General features: G+C 51.0%; 1 protein-coding gene across 1 annotated transcript in view; it reads left to right on the top strand.

Annotated features, from left to right (window-relative positions):
- Window positions 1–22432, top strand: part of mast2 (microtubule associated serine/threonine kinase 2) — a 76485-nt gene that overhangs the window by 7802 nt on the left and 46251 nt on the right. Inside the window, 5 exon segments of the mRNA XM_079244810.1 lie at window positions 7554–7645; window positions 13464–13539; window positions 16810–16830; window positions 18401–18479; window positions 21334–21488. Coding sequence (XP_079100936.1) covers window positions 7554–7645; window positions 13464–13539; window positions 16810–16830; window positions 18401–18479; window positions 21334–21488 — 423 coding nt within the window.

Genomic DNA, 22432 nt, shown 5'->3' with positions numbered 1-22432 from the left:
GTCCAGTATGGGGTCCAGTACGAGGTTCTGGAAACGTGTTCCTGCACGGAGTTCTGGTACGGTGTCCAGTATGGGGTCCAGTACGAGGTTCTGGAAACGTGTTCCTGCACGGAGTTCTGGTACGGTGTCCAGTATGGGGTCCAGTACGAGGTTCTGGAAACGTGTTCCTGCACGGAGTTCTGGTACGGTGTCCGGCGTGGTGTTCCGGAGGCGCAGTCCTCCATCACAGGGTTCTGCAGCCAGAAGCAGGAAGGAAAGCTGCTGTTAGCGTCGAGGCTGTGATTAACTCCATGTATTAGGAGGAGCGCTGTGTGTGTGTGTGTGTGTGTGTGTGTGTGTGTGTGTGTGTGTGTGTGTGTGTGTGTGTGTGTGTGTGTGTGTGTGTGTGTGTGTGTGTGTGTGTGTGTGAGGCTGGCACACAGCTTTTAAAAGGTTCACCTTCACCTGGGCAGATGTTTGGCAGCTGAGGAGCCGTAGTTTCTGTTGAGCGTTTCTGCATTTTGCTTCAACGTTTTGTGTTTTTATCATCACTGCCGTTTATTTTCCGTCCGGGTCCGTATCCGCGCCGTCTGGACGTCGGGTCCGTATCCGCGCCGTCTGGACGTCGGGTCCGTATCCGCGCCGTCTGGACGCCGGTCCGTATCCGCGCCGTCTGGACGTCGGGTCCGTATCCGCGCCGTCTGGACGTCGGGTCCGTATCCGCGCCGTCTGGACGCCGGGTCCGTATCCGCGCCGTCTGGACGTCGGGTCCGTATCCGCGCCGTCTGGACGCCGGTCCGTATCCGCGCCGTCTGGACGCCGGTCCGTATCCGCGCCGTCTGGACGCCGGTCCGTATCCGCGCCGTCTGGACGTCGGGTCCGTATCCGCGCCGTCTGGACGCCGGTCCGTATCCGCGCCGTCTGGACGTCGGGTCCGTATCCGCGCCGTCTGGACGCCGGTCCGTATCCGCGCCGTCTGGACGCCGGTCCGTATCCGCGCCGTCTGGACGCCGGGTCCGTATCCGCGCCGTCTGGACGCCGGGTCCGTATCCGCGCCGTCTGGACGTCGGTCCGTATCCGCGCCGTCTGGACGCCGGTCCGTATCCGCGCCGTCTGGACGCCGGTCCGTATCCGCGCCGTCTGGACGGCGGTCCGTATCCGCGCCGTCTGGACGCCGGTCCGTATCCGCGCCGTCTGGACGCCGGTCCGTATCCGCGCCGTCTGGACGCCGGTCCGTATCCGCGCCGTCTGGACGCCGGTCCGTATCCGCGCCGTCTGGACGCCGGTCCGTATCCGCGCCGTCTGGACGGCGGTCCGTATCCGCGCCGTCTGGACGGCGGTCCGTATCCGCGCCGTCTGGACGGCGGTCCGTATCCGCGCCGTCTGGACGGCGGTCCGTATCCGCGCCGTCTGGACGTCGGGTCCGTATCCGCGCCGTCTGGACGTCGGGTCCGTATCCGCGCCGTCTGGACGCCGGGTCCGTATCCGCGCCGTCTGGACGCCGGTCCGTATCCGCGCCGTCTGGACGCCGGTCCGTATCCGCGCCGTCTGGACGCCGGGTCCGTATCCGCGCCGTCTGGACGCCGGTCCGTATCCGCGCCGTCTGGACGTCGGGTCCGTATCCGCGCCGTCTGGACGTCGGTCCGTATCCGCGCCGTCTGGACGCCGGTCCGTATCCGCGCCGTCTGGACGTCGGTCCGTATCCCGGCGGCGCTGATGAATGAAATAAATACCCTAAACGTGTCCCGGCTCCAGCGTCTCTGTGGGACAGATGTTACATCAACCCAACACCTCCCATTCCCGCTACAGGTGCCAGAAAAGCTGCATGGATCAGCAGCAAGGTGGCGCTGTTGCCTCACCAGCTGAACGGTTCTGGGTCTCAGAACCGGGAGGCGAAGGTCATCCTGATGTTCCTGCCTGTCAGCCGACACGGAGGAGGGAGCTGCTGCTCGCTCAGTCTGAGGCAGCTTCCATCGGCTGGAGGAGGAGGAGGAGGAGGAGGAGGAGGAGGAGGAGCAGCAGCAGCTCTCACATGCTGGTTGTCGCCGTGGTGACAGGTGGAAGACAGCTGGTTGTCGTAGCGATGCTCCAGCGTTAGCATGTCGGACTCCTGGACGGTTCTCTCCAATTTCTCCCTTCCTGAGCGGAGCCGGCTGCGACGCTCCGAGAGGTACCGCACATTCCTCCTTTTCATTCCTCTCCTCCTCCTCCTCCTCCTGCTCCTCCTCCTCTCAGCGGGAGCAGCTCCATCATGAAGGTCGGCTGGGCTCTGATGGGAGGCGGGAATCTCTTTGTGACCCGCGTGTCGACGGAAATTCCTGAGCTGGAGGTTTTATCGGATCTCCAGTGTTGTGATGCAGTTCCAGGCTTCGCTGTCCATCCTCCTCTTCCTCATCCTCTCCCTGCTTCCTCCTCTTCCTCATCCTCTCCCTGCTTCCTCCTCTTCCTCATCCTCTCCCTGCTTCCTCCACTTCATCCATGAAGTGCTGGTTTCCGCCCCTCCCTCTCATAACACGGCGGCAGATTTCTTCTTCTGTGCTCCGGTGGCAGCGTTGGTCTTAGCGGGGGTTGGTGCGGTCGCCGGGTCGTGATGCCTGCATAGCAACGAGCTCTGGCGGGGTCGGGGGGGTTCTGTTTGGGTTTAGATCCAGCTCCGAGCGTTCCCACATCTGCGACCTTCCCGACTCCGGATTTTACCGGTTTTTTACCCAACAGACTCGACTCTGGTCGACATCTGTCACCTTCAGGTACAGCAGGATTCTCCATTAGTTCCTGTAGACCTGAACCTAGACCTGACCCTAGACCTGACCGAAGACCTGACCGAAGACCTGAACCTAGACCTGAACCTAGACCTGAACCTAGACCTGACCCTAGACCTGACCCTAGACCTGACCGAAGACCTGACCGAAGACCTGACCGTAGACCTGACCGAAGACCTGACCCTAGACCTGACCGAAGACCTGACCCTAGACCTGACCGAAGACCTGAACCTAGACCTGAACCTAGACCTGAACCTAGACCTGACTGTAGACCTGAACCTAGACCTGAACCTAGACCTGACCCTAGACCTGACCGAAGACCTGAACCTAGACCTGACCCTAGACCTGAACCTAGACCTGACCGAAGACCTGAACCTAGACCTGAACCTAGACCTGAACCTAGACCTGACCCTAGACCTGACCGAAGACCTGAACCTAGACCTGACCCTAGACCTGACCGAAGACCTGAACCTAGACCTGACCGAAGACCTGAACCTAGACCTGACCGAAGACCTGAACCTAGACCTGACTGTAGACCTGAACCTAGACCTGACCCTAGACCTGACTGTAGACCTGAACCTAGACCTGACTGTAGACCTGAACCTAGACCTGACTGTAGACCTGACCCTAGACCTGACTGTAGACCTGACCCTAGACCTGACTGTAGACCTGAACCTAGACCTGACCCTAGACCTGACCCTAGACCTGACCGTAGACCTGAACCTAGACCTGAACGTAGACCTGAACCTAGACCTGACTGTAGACCTGAACCTAGACCTGACCCTAGACCTGAACCTAGACCTGACCGTAGACCTGAACCTAGACCTGAACCTAGACCTGACCCTAGACCTGACCGAAGACCTGAACCTAGACCTGACCCTAGACCTGACCGTAGACCTGAACCTAGACCTGACTGTAGACCTGAACCTAGACCTGACCCTAGACCTGAACCTAGACCTGACCCTAGACCTGACCGTAGACCTGACCCTAGACCTGACCGTAGACCTGACCGTAGACCTGAACCTAGACCTGACCCTAGACCTGACCGTAGACCTGAACCTAGACCTGACCGTAGACCTGACCCTAGACCTGACTGTAGACCTGAACCTAGACCTGACTGTAGACCTGAACCTAGACCTGACCCTAGACCTGAACCTAGACCTGACTGTAGACCTGAACCTAGACCTGACCCTAGACCTGAACCTAGACCTGACTGTAGACCTGAACCTAGACCTGAACCTAGACCTGAACCTACACCTGACCCTAGACCTGACCCTAGACCTGACCGTAGACCTGACCGTAGACCTGAACCTAGACCTGAACCTAGACCTGACCCTAGACCTGACCGTAGACCTGAACCTAGACCTGAACCTAGACCTGACCCTAGACCTGACCGTAGACCTGAACGTAGACCTGACCCTAGACCTGACTGTAGACCTGAACCTAGACCTGACTGTAGACCTGAACCTAGACCTGACCCTAGACCTGACTGTAGACCTGAACCTAGACCTGACCCTAGACCTGAACCTAGACCTGACCGTAGACCTGACCGTAGACCTGAACCTAGACCTGACCCTAGACCTGACCGTAGACCTGACCGTAGACCTGAACCTAGACCTGAACCTAGACCTGACCCTAGACCTGACTGTAGACCTGAACGTATCTCCTCCTCCCCTGATGCTCCATCATCTGGAACAGGCTGGACCTGGACTCCTCAGACCACATGAGTCTGGAACAGGCTGGACCTGGACTCGTCAGACCACATGATGAGTCTGGAACAGGATTCGTGTGGAGCTGGTCTTACTGGTCCTGAGTTCTGCTGCTGGTTTCCTTCCATCTGGTTTAAACGACATTTAAACCTCGTTCAGATGTTTCTCTTCCTGATGATGAAGAAACGATGAAGACGATGCTTCTCCTCGTTGTCTGCTCTCTGATTGGACGTTACCGTCAGGTTAAGCTCTCTGATTGGATGTTACTGTCAGGTTAAGCTCTCTGATTGGACGTTACCGTCAGGTTAAGCTCTCTGATTGGACGTTACCGTCAGGTTAAGCTCTCTGATTGGACGTTACCGTCAGGTTAAGCTCTCTGATTGGACGTTACTGCCAGGTTAAGCTCTTTGATTGGACGTTTGTCTGGATTGTAAACCTCCTGGACGGATTGAAACGTTGGAAAACCTCCGTAGACCAGCTGGAGGGTCACATGACCATCACCGTTACACCCTGCTGACAGTATAAAAGATGGCGTTGGGGGGGTTTCAGAGAGCCGCCAACACATCGTGGACCCTGAGATCCAGGAGGAGTGACACAATGAGAACCAATCAGACAAGCAGGCTGGTTTTTACCGGACGCCGGCCTTGCTGGGTCCGTGTTTCCTCCAGCAGGAATCCGTCCTAGTAATGTTTAATCAGAACACGTCTCTGATGCCACGCTGTTACTATGACAACAGCATCCAGACAGACTTCCTGTCTGGTTAGCCGTTTGCAACCGTTTCTTTGCCAGCGGAGGACTCTCTGTGGCGACGCCTTCAGAGGAACCACTGTGTTTCGCCTGAGGAGGACGTTTGTTTACAGACACACAGGAACGCTGCGGTTGTTTACATTAATCTCCACCATGTTGCTAACCTGTTAACAGTTAACCTGGTTAGTTGTCAAACGCTCCGCCAACCTGCTCAGCGTGATGTTCAGCCGTGCCGTCATGTTGCCGTGGCAATGCAGACCCTGCCCAGCTCTGAGCCAGGAGGGTGGAAACAAGAGGTTTAGGCTTTTCTCAGACGTTCTTCCTGCTTTGGGAAGCATGCGAACACACGCATGTGCACGTGCACACGCATGCTTCAGTCAGTTCTGCTTAATGGATTCATGTTTCCCAGCGAGGATCCAAAACGCCTGCAGGACAGAGAGTCGCCTCCATGTTTCCTCCATTTTCCTTTTTCACCGCTGTCTGCATCACACAGATGTCCCCCCCCTCCCCCCCCAACGTTTGGCAGGTGCACATGGTGCCCGGATCGGCTCAGACCTTCATGAATATTTATGAGCATGCCTGTGTTGATTAGCCCGTTAGCATCAGTGGGGCGAGCGGCGACCCGACAGTCGGCGTTCTCTGTGGGGCGCCGGTTTCACCTCTCTGTTCTCTCCTGTTGTTCCACGTTAATTAGCTTTTTCCTCTTTTCTCTCCTTCATCTGCATTTACTGTGTTAGCCACGTGAAGTAGTCTTTAAACCAAACAGCTCGTAATAGCACACACACACACACACACCAGATAGCACAGACATGAAACCATTCATCACATGAAGCTTTTCCTTCACCATCAGGACAAACCACACTTTCCACCCTCTGCCAGATTGCCATGAATATTTCAGAAGTCTGGAATCAGGCCACAAACACACCCGTAACACACACTTCACCCGGAACACACACTTCACCTGGAACACGCCCCCCGAGATGAAGTGCAACGGGCTGCTCTGTGTATGTGCGCGCACAGACCCCACGCCGCCGTGGCAGATGGCAGACTGAACACATGAACGCCATCTAGTCTCCACATTGACACGTTGATCCTCTTTATCTTCAACAGTTCAAGCAACTTTCTGAGATTCCAAGAAATTCTCCATATTTCACATCTTCTAATAGTTTGGTTTCCAGTTTTCATCTTCCAGGTTAAATGTCTGCATGCTGAGACTCTTCTCACCTGTGGTGGTAAAATAAAACCCTCCTGACACATCCAGGGTGTGTTTACCTTCCATCACAATAATCTCTAAAATGTACAGATATATCAGGAGATTTCTTCAAAATGAACCTAAAAAATGTTCAGCAGTGCAAGGAATAAGTAAAGCACAAAAATATGGAAAAACACAGCAAATACACACAAGTACACACGCAAACAATCTCCAAAAACAAAAAAAAAAAAGAAACTCTTAAGAAAAATAAACAGCAATAATTTAAAAGATTATTTATGCAGGGAATGGCACTGAAACAGCTGAAATACCGGCAAAACACGGCGTTGGGATGTTGCAGGCAGAGGTGGCATGGGCATCAGTATCCCGGACAAGCCCCCATCGATGAGCCATCCCGGCTAGGGAAATGGAGGTTTTATAGAATAAAGATGTCCAGATGTTGGGAGGAGTTACAAAGTTTTTTATCCCAAGTGGCTGGTGGAATTCACTCACGGACGACAGATTCAGGTTCCACATAAAGAAACCAAACCTGGCCGACTGCTGAAAGAAAACGCAGAAGTACAACCAGAAGCAGCACCGCGAGCTAATCTAACAAACGAGAACTGCAGGAGGGGCGGTGGTCGCCCAACTGGTCCAGTTTCCACACAACTGCTTTAGAGGTGCAAGTCTAGACCTCCAAGACTAAAAGATCGGACACAACCAACACAATTAGACCAGCTGTAACACTTCCTGAAGGTCATGTGATCATCCAGACATTGTAGTTACTGCCTGCAGACGGGCCAATCAGCTGCTTCTGTCAGGAAGCTTCCTGTTTGTTTGTTCGCTTCAGTCGGAGGGAGTTGTTTCTGTTTCATAATGAACTCTGACCTGCTGGACTCAAACAAACACAAATCCTGTCGCTAATGTTCTGATCCGACCCGTTTGGACCAAAAAGCATCACCTCCAGTCGCTATGGCAACCTCGGCTTCTTGCTGCAAAGTGCGACCTGCTTCCTGTAGTCGCTGTTCAGAGTATGTTGGGATGAAGTGGGACGTTTCCACCGGCTGCTTGGAGTGGACATATGTGGAAGTGTGTGTGTGTGTGTGTGTGATGGACGCTGCTGTGAGACGTAAACACCAACTCACCCACATGAATCCGTTTTATCCACAGCTGTCGAGCGAGTAACAGGAAGAGCCTGATCGTGACGTCCAGCACCTCCCCCACCCTGCCGCGACCACACTCACCTCTGCATGGACACACAGGTAACCCCTTCACACACACACACACACACACTTCCTGTGACGTTGGGAGAATGATGAGCAGATGAGAAACGTCATGGTCGCTGCTGATCTATGTTTTATTTCTACAAACTTCTGTTAGTGATAAAGTACGAACAGACACTTTGTGTTATTGGTTGAACTTCTACGTACTGAAACAAAAATGGACCAAAAAAGGCAGCGAAGTTGGAGTTGAAAGGGTTAATGATGCAGCTGGGACGTGTTGGGGACTAAATAAGTCCAGAACCTGGACTCTGTGGTCTGATCTCGGACCTTCAGGAGATGACGGAGTGTCTGAAGAGTCGCCTTCCGTTTAACCCTGTTTCTCATCTTCATCACATCACCGCTGTCTTCTCCGCAGCGTTTAAACATCTCCAGCCGCCATCTTCTTCTGAGCTTTATCGGATCTTCTGCTCCTCCTCTAACCGTCTTCCCAGCGCCGCTTCAGCACTCCGAAGGTCTCGCCAGATCGTCTCGGTCCAGCTGAGGTCTTTCCTCCTTGGCGTTAACCGCCTGGCTGCGTCAACCCTCTGCAGATGTTGGCGGTTCTAAGAACCGGGTTTAGTAGAGTGAACGTAAACGCAGCGGATGTCAGCTGATGACTGGCGGCTCGGTGTTCCATCACCAAACCCAGCTTGTCTTTGCTCCAGTAATGATGAAAGACGTCTACTGGTTTCCTCCCAGTTACAGCCGGAAGTTGTTCTTGGGTGGGTGGGGGGCCAGGTGGGCGAGGAAGGCAGGTGGGAGGGGCGGCTGGGTGGGCGGAGTCACCCTGCCAGCTGACAACTCGCAGCAAGCTGTTTGTGGGAAAAGTCGCATTCAGGAGTTGATGTGGACGATCCGACTGAGGATCAGTGTTACATTAAAACCGGACAGAAAGAACGATGAAGACCTGAACGTTCTCAGAAAGATCACGTTAGATTACACATTATTTCACAAATATTTTTCATCTTCATGTTCCAGCAGGAATCTGGATACTTTAAGCTTTAATTTCATTTGTAAAAGATTTGTCACTTTTACATCAAGACCATTTTAGAAACATGAGCTACCTGCGCTCCATTAGCCCCCTGACCTCCTAAACCTGGACTTGGACCAGAACTAACCTTCTAAACCTGGAGAACAGAACACCCGCGGTTTTTAGCCGGTTAACAACGTGACTTAGCTTTAGCCCGCTTACTTCTGTTAGCTGGTTAGCTCCTGTTATCTCCGGGTTAGCTCGGTTAGCTCTTAGCTACAGAAAGCTCGGAGTTCGCTCGATGTCAATCATCCACCATGACGCTCACAGCCCCCCTCTCAGCTCCACCTCTTTGCCCATATTTGTGTTTTCCGGGAGAGACGACACGCATGCCCCTGCCAAGATGGTGATGGTAGGAACCGCCCACCGAGCTTCAATTCAGCTCCTCAGAAACCTACGGGTGACGTCACAGAGGCTCCGCCCATCTTTTATACACAGTCTATGGTTCCTGCATTAGAAGCCTGTATGTGGACTCGTCAGCGTGTAGAGCTGCAACTAACAACTATTTCAACAGTCGACTTGTCACCAACTATTGAAACGATTAGTTTACTAATCGTATAATTTTTTGGTTTTTTTAATTTAGCATGATTTTGCTTTAATTATGTGGTAAATGATAATAAACAGAAGAAAGATGGTACTTCAATTAAAAAAAAAACTCTTTTTATCAACTTAAAAAGCAAACAAAAATTTCCTGCATTGTAAAACCATCTGACAGGAACAGTGCGATCAGTATAGACATAAATCCAACAATAAATAAATCCCCATTTTATAAGGATAGAGAAATGTTTTTATAAATAATAAAACCAAGTAAACTCCTTTACTCTAGAGGCACATTAGCCGCAGTAAAACAGTAAAACAAAAAGCATTATCATTCAGTGGTCAGCAGCACAGTTTTGCAAGAGAACTTTACAATCCCAACAATCTGAAATCTGATGGATTTAATGACATTTATAGCTTGAAATAAAGAATTTAGAGTTTTCCAAACAAACTGAATGAAATAAGCAGCTTCATATCGCAGATCAGCATCTCCAGACTGACCCTGAGGGCGGTCGCCTGTTACAGCGTCTCCATCCTCTGCTGAAAGGCTCCATGGTGGCTCTTCTTCACACTGCAGGTATTTAATGTACAGTGGGGCTCCAAAGTTTGGGCACCCCTGGTAAAAAATTATTTTTATGTGCAAATAAGGAGCTTTAAAAAGATGGAAAATCTCAAAAAGGCATCAAATTACAGATTAGACATTCTTCTAACATGTCAAAAAAAAGTTACATCCTATTTCCTTCATTTAAACCTTCAAAATAACAGAAAACAAAACATGGTGCCTGTAAAAGTTTGGGCACCCTGCAGAGTTAGTACGCCCCCAATTTGACAACAGAGACCTGACTGTGTCCTGGATTGTTTACAGTTAGTGTCTGGAAAGACCAGGTGATGTCAATCTCAAAGGTTTTAAATGCCCAGACTCATCTGACCTTGCCTCAACAATCGGCACCATGGGTTCCTCTAAGCAGCTGTCAAGAACACTGAAACTGAAAATAGTTGATGCTCACAAAGCAGGAGAAGGGTGTAAGAAAATAGCAAAGCGTTTTCAGATGCTAATATCCTCTGTTCTGAATGTAATCAAGAAATGGCGGTCATTGGGAACAGTGGAAGTTAAAGCAAAATCTGGAAGACCAAGAAAAATATCAGACAGAACAGCTCACAGGATTGTAAGAAAAGTAAGTCAAAACCCAAGTTTGACTGCACGATCCCTCCAGGAAGATCTGGCTGATACTGGAGTCGTGGTGCACTTTTCCACTATACTTGTACAAATATGGCCTTCATGGACGAGTCATCAGAAGGAAACCCTTTTTTACGTCCTTACCACAAAAATCTGCATTTGAAGTTTGCAAATGAACATACAGACAAGCCTGATGCTTTTTGGAAACAAGTTCTGTGGATTAATGAGGTTAAAATTGAACTTTTTGGCCGGAATGAGCACAGGTACGTTTGGAGAAGAAAGGGCACATAATTTAATGAAAAGAGCCTCTATCCTACTGTTAAGCATGGGGGTGGATCAGTCATGCTTTGGGGTTGTATTGTATTGTAAGGAAAAATGGATTCAATGGGATGCTAACCTAATGCCATCTGTGAAAAAGCTGCAGTTAAAGAGAGGATGGTTCTACAAATGGATAATGATCCTAAAAACACCTCTAAATCCAGGGTGGATTACATCAAGAGGCATGAACTGAAGGTTTTGCCATGGCCTTCATAATCTCCTGACCTCAACATAATTGAAAGTCTATGGATAGACCTTAAAAGAGCAGCGCGTCACAGACGGCCTAGAATCTGAAAGATCTGGAAGACTTTAGCAAGGAAGAATGGGTGAAGACACCTCAAACAAGATCTGAAAGACTATTGGCTGGCTATGAAAAGTGTTTACAAGCTGTCATACTTGCCAAACGGGGGAATAGAAGGTACTGACTATGCAGGGTGCCCAAACTTTTGCAGAGGCCATTTCTTGTTTTCTGTTATTTTAAAAGTTAAAATGATGGAAATAAGATTGAACTTCTTTTGACGTGTTATGAGAATGTCTAATCTTTAATTTGACGCCTTTTGGAGATGTTCCATCTTTTGTTAGCTTCTTTTTGGCACTTTAAAATAAATTTTTACCAGGGGTGCCCAAACTTTGGAGCCCCACTGTAAAATGCTTTAGTCAGTCGGACAAGACGTTTTATGTGTGTCTCAGTCTGCTAGTTAGCCTAACTTCCTCTTTAAACTCTCCTGCATCACGGACATGCTGCCATGATGGGCAAGGTCTGCTTTGCAAACGAGCAGGAGATCTTTAAGTTTGCTTTGTCCAAGCTTAAATGTCCCCAAACTTAAGACGTTTTGGTAGCGTTGTTGTTTCGGACGCCGTCATTTCTGTGTACGTTACCGCCCAGTGGAGACGCTGTTCCGCATGCGTGGGACTCTGCAGAGATTATGATGAAGTGAGATGCCTCACTCAGTTGGAAAAACACAACAATGGAATTCATTGTCGACTATTTCTATTGTCAATTTTTGTCGACAATGCTGACGATCCACGTGTCTGATTAGGAATCATTTCAGACAATAAATTGGCCGGAAGTTCTGCGAGGAGGAACCAAGACATCCAGGCTAACGTCTTCTTAGTTGCCTGAAATAATTTCTTATTTTCTTTTTTTATTCTGGGAAATAAAAAAAAAGTAAAATCATTTGAACCTTGAATTTCCCCTCAAGGATGAATAAAGTTTGATTTGATTTATTAGTAGAACAATATCCAACATACCTATTTTATTGCAGTTTTAAAGACGCATTACGCAACTTTCTAACCTTAAAACTCGGCGTCCCAGACGTGTTCCATGACACAGTGACATTAGACCTCTTCAAATTTGACCTTTTTCATCAAACATATACAAACTGATATTATTCCCATTCTCCAAGGTCTAAACAGACTAAATATATCAGTTATTTTGGTCCTGGACCTTGGCTATGCCTGCCTCATGAGCCATATAGTTTTATTGTAGACGTTTTTCAAAAACAATGCAAAATTTGGGAGATTATGTCCTTGTTTTCATTGTAGCTTCCCAGAGGCTGATGCTGTAGCACTGAAAGTTGTACCAAATGAATATCAGTTTGCATATGTTTGATGAAAAAGGTCAAATTTGAAGAGGTCTACAGTGACATCTATCCTGTATTTCTAGAGCTACTGCTGGGCAGCAGCGTCCCGAGGCTGGGAAACCAACATGATACGACGTTTACACCCAGGACGCGACGTTTGGCTTCACGGTGTAGGAGGTTTTTCGTATTTACAGTATTTGGGTTTTCCATAGTTTCCGGGGCAACAGAAACACAGCTGGTCGCTTTACATGGAAGCCTGTTGGGAAAAGGAGTGAATCTGGATGCTGAGAGGATGAAAGCAGAACAGATTAAATAAAATTCATTCAATCAGGAATAAAAATAATTTTATTTAAACACTGAATATAAAAGTTGTTTATTTAGAGTTCCTGGTCAGACCAGAATACAAGCTCCGAATGATGCCAAACAAACACTCTTCCTCATCTAAGGTCAATAAAACGGCTCCAGACAGCTGAAACCTGGAATCGTACCTCCGACCTTCTGGTTGCCAGGCAGCCACTGCTCTTCTGGAGCTGATGATGAAGCTGAAACACGCGTTCACTTCATCTCTTCAGATCTCTGTCCTCCCGTCAGAACCAGGAAGGACCTGGACAGCAGTCCAGACCTGATCTGTTGCTGATTTATAGAATCACATGAGGATTTCTGCCAACCGGGTCGTGTTTGGGAGTCCTGGACCGGAGAGCTGGACGCTTCCCGACCACATGCAGACCCGTTCCTTCACAGCCTTAAAATAAACTACCAGACCCGTTTAACCCTTTCCTGCCGAAACTGAGAAATAACTAGCAGGAAATTCCATTTTCTTTCCCATCGGACCGTTTTATCTAACAAACAATTTACATACATGTGCTGTTTAACATGTGATGTCAGACTGTTGTAGAACCGAATGGGCCCACCAGGGGGCAGCAGACACGTGTCGGGTTACCGCGACAACGTTTGGAGCAAAGTTTCCACCATAAAGTCATGAAACGTGTCAGAAACGATGAAACGATGTGTTGAAGGTCAAAACAGACTAAACTGTTTCATCATCATCGTTTCCATGGAGACAGACATATTCAGATTTGTTTGATATGACGAAGATTCTCTGAAATACAGTTTATGATTTCTGATACCTGATGATGATGATGATGATGATGGTCTCTCCTTTCGGTCTTTCAGGGACCAGCCCGTTGGACAGCCCTCGCAACTTCTCCCCCAACACCGCCGCACACTTCTCCTTCGTTCCAGCTCGCAGGTAAGACAGCCGACGAGGACAGACAGCCGACGAGGACAGACAGCCGACGAGGACAGACAGCCGACGAGGACAGACAGCCGACGAGGACAGACAGCCGACGAGGACTGACAGCTACAGACAGCCGATGAGGACAGACAGTCGATGAGGACAGACAGCCGACGAGGACAGACAGCCGACGAGGACAGCCGACGAGGACAGACAGCCGACGAGGACAGACAGCTACAGACAGCCGATGAGGACAGACAGTCGATGAGGACAGACAGCCGACGAGGACAGACAGCCGACGAGGACAGACAGTCGACGAGGACAGACAGCCGACGAGGACAGACAGTCGATGAGGACAGACAGCTACAGACAGTCGATGAGGACAGACAGCTACAGACAGTCGATGAGGACAGACAGCCGACGAGGACAGACAGCCGATGAGGACAGACAGCCGACGAGGACAGCCGACGAGGACAGACAGCCGATGAGGACAGACAGCCGACGAGGACAGCCGATGAGGACAGACAGCCGACGAGGACAGACAGCCGACGAGGACAGCCGACGAGGACAGACAGCCGATGAGGACAGACAGCTACAGACAGCCGATGAGGACAGACAGTCGACGAGGACAGACAGCCGACGAGGACAGACAGGCGACGAGGACAGACAGTCGATGAGGACAGACAGCCGATGAGGACAGACAGCCGACGAGGACAGACAGCCGACGAGGACAGACAGTCGACGAGGACAGACAGCCGACGAGGACAGACAGCCGACGAGGACAGACAGTCGATGAGGACAGACAGCTACAGACAGCCGATGAGGACAGACAGCCGACGAGGACAGACAGCCGACGAGGACAGACAGTCGACGAGGACAGACAGTCGACGAGGACAGACAGTCGATGAGGACAGACAGCCGACGAGGACAGACAGTCGATGAGGACAGACAGTCGATGAGGACAGACAGTCGACGAGGACAGACAGTCGACGAGGACAGACAGCCGACGAGGACAGCCGACGAGGACAGACAGTCGACGAGGACAGACAGTCGACGAGGACAGACAGTCGATGAGGACAGACAGTCGACGAGGACAGACAGTCGATGAGGACAGACAGTCGACGAGGACAGACAGTCGACGAGGACAGACAGCCGACGAGGACAGCCGACGAGGACAGACAGTCGACGAGGACAGACAGTCGACGAGGACAGACAGCCGACGAGGACAGACAGCCGACGAGGACAGACAGTCGACGAGGACAGACAGCCGACGAGGACAGACAGTCGACGAGGACAGACAGCCGACGAGGACAGACAGCCGACGAGGACAGACAGTCGACGAGGACAGACAGCCGACGAGGACAGACAGCCGACGAGGACAGACAGCCGACGAGGACAGACAGTCGACGAGGACAGACAGTCGATGAGGACAGACAGTCGACGAGGACAGACAGTCGACGAGGACAGACAGCTACAGACAGCCGATGAGGACAGACAGTCGACGAGGACAGACAGTCGACGAGGACAGACAGCCGACGAGGACAGACAGTCGACGAGGACAGACAGTCGATGAGGACAGACAGTCGACGAGGACAGACAGTCGACGAGGACAGACAGCTACAGACAGCCGATGAGGACAGACAGCCGATGAGGACAGACAGCCGATGAGGACAGACAGTCGATGAGGACAGACAGCCGATGAGGACAGACAGCCACAGACAGCCGATGAGGACAGACAGCTACAGACAGCCGATGAGGACAGACAGCCGATGAGGACAGACAGTCGATGAGGACTGACAGCTACAGACAGCCGATGAGGACAGACAGCCGATGAGGACAGACAGCCGATGAGGACTGACAGCTACAGACAGCCGATGAGGACAGACAGCCGATGAGGACAGACAGCTACAGACAGCCGATGAGGACAGACAGCTACAGACAGTCGATGAGGACAGACAGCCGATGAGGACAGACAGTCGATGAGGACAGACAGCTACAGACAGTCGATGAGGACAGACAGCCGATGAGGACTGACAGCTACAGACAGCCGATGAGGACAGACAGCTACAGACAGCCGATGAGGACAGACAGCTACAGACAGCCGATGAGGACAGACAGCTACAGACAGTCGATGAGGACAGACAGCCGATGAGGACAGACAGCTACAGACAGTCGATGAGGACAGACAGCCGATGAGGACAGACAGCTACAGACAGCCGATGAGGACAGACAGTCGATGAGGACAGACAGCTACAGACAGTCGATGAGGACAGACAGCTACAGACAGTCGATGAGGACAGACAGCCGATGAGGACAGACAGCTACAGACAGCCGATGAGGACAGACAGCCGATGAGGACAGACAGCTACAGACAGCCGATGAGGACAGACAGCCGATGAGGACAGACAGCCGATGAGGACAGACAGCTACAGACAGTCGATGAGGACAGACAGCCGATGAGGACAGACAGCTACAGACAGTCGATGAGGACAGACAGTCGATGAGGACAGACAGCCGATGAGGACAGACAGCCGATGAGGACAGACAGCTACAGACAGTCGATGAGGACAGACAGCCGATGAGGACAGACAGCCGATGAGGACAGACTGGTCAGACGTGGAGATGAGCTTCTTGGGGTTTTAACATGGATGCATTAGAAACTGATGATGATGATGGTGAGCAAATCTGTCTGGCAAACATACGGCACGCAGATTGCTGTTCTGTATGCTGAGATGCTGGACAGGACAGGTTTAAAAAAAAAAAAAAAAAGAGAAACTGATGATGATGATGAAGCAACTGAACGGAGGATTAATTAATAAAAGTCTCATCTGGACGGAGACGCGTCTACGTCAACGAGATTAAAAACGTAAAATTTATCTGGACTTCACTCTGAAGGATTCCTCTTAACCCTCCCCGCTGTGATGCTGTTACCGTGGCAACAGCCCGCTCCTGAATCCAGCCCCTCGGCCATTTCCATGACAACATCATCAACATGTGAGATGCAGAAGCATTAATCCTGATCTGCATCGGAAATCCATCAGTGTCCCAACACGGACGTGCAGCTACAGAGTGGCGCCACACCGCCACCATGTGGCACGGGCCGGTACTGCCGGCTGGAGACCAGTACTGCCGGCTGGAGACCAGTACCGCAGAAATGACAAAGGAATTGTGTTTGGCGTGCCGATCTATTGACTGATTGATTGATTGGTCGGTCAGTCGGCTGTGTGTTTAAACCAGGTAAAAGTTTATCGATCAGTGATCAGGTCTGTTGTGTCTCCCTCACAGTCACGGACACCGAGCCGACAGGTAACGTCTCCGTTTTGACCTCAGACCTCCTCCTGCTTGACCTCGCCGCCTCCTTCCTGCATGACTGAACTGGCGTCATCACACGCTGCTGAGCTTCTTCTTCTACTGCTGAACACGCCACAAACATATCGCTCGGTGACCCCCCCGGCAGCATCTCAACCTCACTCAGATCGCCTTTTTCATGGTCACTTTTATTGGAGGTGGATCTCCATGACAACCGAGCCAGAAATAATTCACTCTTTTACAAATATTAATTTAATCCGCAGTTTATTATTAAAACCTAAAACTTGAAAAACACGTATGATGAAAGAAAAACATGATTAGTTGCAGGACTTTGACATGTTTGGTTAATAAAACATTTTTGTATGAGATATTTTCAGCTAAAATCTGTAAAAAAAAATAAAATTAAAAAAAAAAATTTTTTTTTTTTACAGTTTTTGTTATTGTTGTAGACAATTAGGTCTGCTAGCCGCTAACATCCACTAGCCATAAGGTTTGCTTGCCGTTAATGTCCACCAGCCATAAGGTTTGCTAGCCGCTAATGTCCACTAGCCATAAGGTTTGCTATCTGCTAATGTCCACTAGCCATAAGGTTTGCTAGCTACTAATGTCCACTAGCCATAAGGTTTGCTATCTGCTAATGTCCACTAGCCATAAGGTTTGCTAGCCGCTAACGCCCACTAGCCATAAGGTTTGCTTGCCGTTAATGTCCACCAGCCATAAGGTTTGCTAGCCGCTAATGTCCACTAGCCATAAGGTTTGCTATCTGCTAATGTCCACTAGCCATAAGGTTTGCTAGCTACTAATGTCCACTAGCCATAAGGTTTGCTAGCTACTAATGTCCACTAGCCATAAGGTTTGCTATCTGCTAATGTCCACTAGCCATAAGGTTTGCTAGCCGCTAACGCCCACTAGCCATAAGGTTTGGTATCTGCTAATGTCCACTAGCCATAAGGTTTGCTAGCTACTAATGTCCACTAGCCATAAGGTTTGCTTCTTGCAGAATTAAACAAGCTTTCTATTTGTAGCTTTACATGCGTTTATATAAAAATAGGTTTGATTATGTTTAAATCCTAAACTGATCCGTGATGAACTGATCCGATGTGAACCAGACTCGGCGAGATCTCCACTGTTTGGGTTAGTTAAACCAAATAACCAAGAGATAACCTGAAGCTCATAGATCAGAGCTTCATATCCAGACTCAACGTTCAGACTCCCAACATCGCAGCATCGCTTCCATCCTGATGGTTGCCATGGAGACGCTGTCCTCAGCGCTATGAAGAAGTTTCTGGGTGTTTAAGGTCGAAGGGCAGCAAACAGTCTGATGCTCTTCGTTAAAACGATCCGAACCAAAACAGATGGATCCATATTTATTTATTTATTTATTGATCTCCAGTCATCCTGCTGCGGCAGGTCTGATGCGATGAAGAGCAGCAGGTGTGATGAGGAGTAGATGTATCAGGGTGAACACGGCCTTTCCTTTCTCTCTTCCCTCGCCGTTTGCTGGGTGTGACATCGTCCCAGGTGAACGGTTTCCTTCCTCTGACTTCCTGTTTCTGTTTGTTTCCAGGACGGATGGCAGACGCTGGTCTCTGGCCTCCTTACCCTCCTCTGGATATGGAACCAACACTCCCAGCTCCACCGTCTCGGTAAATATCCTCCTCGAGTTTATGTTCATGTCTTTTATCGTTAGAAATTCTCCCTTCCTGCTCCCATCCCTCATTTCTATGGCAACACTTCCTTCGCTGTTGTTAGGATCACACACGAATATTACTACGTTATTATTAGTATGTTAAACAAACTAAAAGACAGAAAAGACTGTGGCGACGCATCTTCACTGCCAACGTTCAATCCGCCCTCCCTGATACCGGCGACTTTACGCTACCAACAAAAGATCAGACCATTATGTTGTGGTTTGTATTTGCTCATCATCGTTAAAAGCCAGAAGAGTTTCACATCTGAACTTTCCGGTGATGTGAACATTCAGGGACGATTGGATCATGTGATTCTTCCACATCCGATCCGAAACTCCTCGTTTTTAACGTTAATGCACGAAGAAAAGCCAGAACAGCGACGGTTGTATTGATCCGAGCGTAAACATACATAAACATACGACACGAGGAATAAGAGAGAGCTTGCCAGAGCCGTTGCCCTTAGTTACCGTTGCTAACGCATGATTGGTCAGAGGCTCTTCCAGGGCGGGACTTAGCGAAGGCTTCTGTTGCGGTAAACAAGGAGAGATGCGATCAGCAGATGAACCACGTTATCACGTCATTTTAGGCCAGTAACCGGTACCAAACAGGGACCAGGCCGGTAACTGATACCAAACAGGGACAAGGCCGGTAACTGGAACCAAACTGGGACCAGGCCGGTAACTGGTACCGAACTGGGACCAGGCCGGTAACTGGTACCAAACTGGGACAAGACCGGTAACTGGTACCAAACAGGGACCAGGCCGGTAACTGATACCAAACAGGGACAAGGCCGGTAACTGGAACCAAACTGGGACAAGGCCGGTAACTGGTACCGAACTGGGACCAGGCCGGTAACTGGTACCGAACTGGGACAAGACCGGTAACTGGTACCGAACAGGGACCAGGCCGGTCACTGATACCAAACAGGGACCAGGCCGGTAACTGGTACCAAACTGGGACAAGACCGGTAACTGGTACCAAACAGGGACCAGGCCGGTAACTGATACCAAACAGGGACAAGGCCGGTAACTGGAACCAAACTGGGACCAGGCCGGTAACTGGTACCGAACTGGGACCAGGCCGGTAACTGGTACCGAACTGGGACCAGGCCGGTAACTGGTACCGAACAGGGACCAGGCCGGTCACTGATACCAAACAGGGACCAGGCCGGTAACTGGTACCAAACTGGGACAAGACCGGTAACTGGTACCAAACAGGGACCAGGCCGGTAACTGATACCAAACAGGGACAAGGCCGGTAACTGGAACCAAACTGGGACCAGGCCGGTAACTGGTACCGAACTGGGACAAGGCCGGTAACTGGAACCAAACAGGGACCAGGCCGGTCACTGATACCAAACAGGGACCAGGCCAGTAACTGGAACCGAACTGGGACCAGGCCGGTAACTGGAACCGAACTGGTACCAGGCCAGTAACTGGAACCGAACTGGGACCAGGCCGGTAACTGATACCAAACAGGGACCAGGCCAGTAACTGGAACCGAACTGGGACCAGGCCGGTAACTGGAACCAAACTGGTACCAGGCCAGTAACTGGAACCGAACTGGGACCAGGCCGGTAACTGGTACCGAACTGGGACCAGGCCGGTAACTGATACCAAACTGGGACAAGGCCGGTAACTGGAACCAAACTGGGACCAGGCCGGTAACTGGAACCAAACTGGGACCAGGCCGGTAACTGGAACCAAACTGGGACCAGGCCGGTAACTGGTACCAAACTGGGACCAGGCCGGTAACTGGAACCAAACTGGGACCAGGCTGGTAACTGGAACCAAACTGGGACCAGGCCGGTAACTGGTACCGAACTGGGACCAGGCCAGTAACTGGTACCAAACTGGGACCAGGCCGGTAACTGGAACCAAACTGGGACCAGGCCGGTAACTGGTACCGAACTGGGACCAGGCCAGTAACTGGTACCAAACAGGGACAAGGCCGGTAACTGGAACCAAACAGGGACCAGGCCGGTAACTGGTACCAAACAGGGACCAGGCCGGTAACTGATACCAAACAGGGACAAGGCCGGTAACTGGAACCAAACTGGGACCAGGCCGGTAACTGGAACCAAACTGGGACCAGGCCGGTAACTGGAACCAAACTGGGACCAGGCCGGTAACTGGAACCAAACTGGGACCAGGCCGGTAACTGGAACCAAACTGGGACCAGGCCGGTAACTGGAACCAAACTGGGACCAGGCCGGTAACTGGAACCAAACTGGGACCAGGCCGGTAACTGGAACCAAACTGGGACCAGGCCGGTAACTGGAACCAAACTGGGACAAGGCCAGTAAGTGGAACCGAACTGGGACCAGGCCGGTAACTGGTACCAAACTGGTATCAGGCCAGTAACTGGAACCGAACTGGGACCAGGCCGGTAACTGGTACCAAACTGGTATCAGGCCAGTAACTGGAACCGAACTGGGACCAGGCCGGTAACTGGTACCAAACTGGTATCAGGCCAGTAACTGGAACCGAACTGGGACCAGGTCGGTAACTGGTACCAAACTGGGACAAGGCCAGTAAGTGGAACCGAACTGGTACCAGGCCAGTAACTGATACCGAACTGGTACCATGCCAGTAACTAGTACCAGTTACTGGCCTGTAGCGGCATCGTTCAGGTGTCTGTTTGCTCAGACGACGGCGGTCTGCGCAGTACTTGTGGAAAGACGGTTCGACTCAGTCTGGTCCGGTCCGATCTGATCCAGTCTAGTCCTATACGGTCCTGGCGGCAGACCCCCCCCAGCCCCCAGTAGCTGGTTGTAATCTGTGCTCCCTCTGTGCTCCTCCTCTCACAGTCCTCCTGTTCATCTCAGGAGAAGCTGCACCAGCTGCCCTTCCAGCCAACGGCCGACGAGCTGCACTTCCTCACCAAACACTTCAGCTCCGAGAGCATCACCGATGAGGAGGGCCGGCGCTCCCCCGCCATGAGACCGCGCTCCCGCAGCCTCAGGTAGGACCCACCCTCACGCTGCCCGGTTCTGATCCGGTTCGTTCCAAACATGTCGCTGACAGCAAATGCAAAAAAAGTTTCTGTTCCTCTCTTACGATAAACTTCTAATGTGGTGCTTCTCAACGGACGGTACCGCCCCCAGGGGGAGTTCAGAGACCACCAGAGGGCGCTGGGAGCCATATTTTAAAAGGGGGGTGTTGTTTATGGGGGGCATTGGAAATCACTTGTTCACTTTTAATGATTCGTCCATATTGGTCAGTGGTCGGCAACTGGACAAAACCTGTCTCACATGATGATATTGCTAAAAATTTATTGCAGGAGTTCTGTCGAAGCGTAGACATGGAGTTTACCGCGCCGTGTTAACAGAACAGCGTGGTTGAGCTAGAGAGAGGAGAGAGAGAGACACGCAGCACTTCGGCTGCATCGGGAACAGAAGAAGTTAGCTGTTAGCAACTGCCTGTTTATTTAGCCGTGAAAGTTTTGCTTCAAGCGCAGCTTGTCTAGTTCCAGCAGACTCCTGTGTCTGCTTCACCGCTGCTGCTGCTAGCCGCTGCTGGGTGAAGTGAAGGAGTTTACCCGAAGCTAGCTGCTGCTAGCTGCTGCTGGGTAAAGTGAAGGGGTTTACCCGAAGCTAGCTGCTGCTAGCTGCTGCTGGGTAAAGTGAAGGGGTTTACCCGAAGCTAGCTGCTGCTAGCTGCTGCTGGGTAGAGTGAAGGGGTTTACCCGAAGCTAGCTGCTGCTAGCTGCTGCTAGCTGCTGCTGGGTAAAGTGAAGGAGTTTACCCGAAGCTAGCTGCTGCTAGCTGCTGCTGGGTAAAGTGAAGGGGTTTACCCGAAGCTAGCTGCTGCTAGCTGCTGCTGGGTAAAGTGAAGGGGTTTACCCGAAGCTAGCTGCTGCTGGGTAGAGTGAAGGGGTTTACCCGAAGCTAGCTGCTGCTAGCTGCT

This window comes from Telmatherina bonti (assembly GCF_933228915.1).
Source record: "Telmatherina bonti genome assembly, chromosome: 8".
NCBI lineage: Eukaryota > Metazoa > Chordata > Actinopteri > Atheriniformes > Telmatherinidae > Telmatherina > Telmatherina bonti.
The sequence above is the reverse complement of the archived record's forward strand: the minus strand, read 5'-3'. Positions and strand labels throughout refer to the sequence as shown.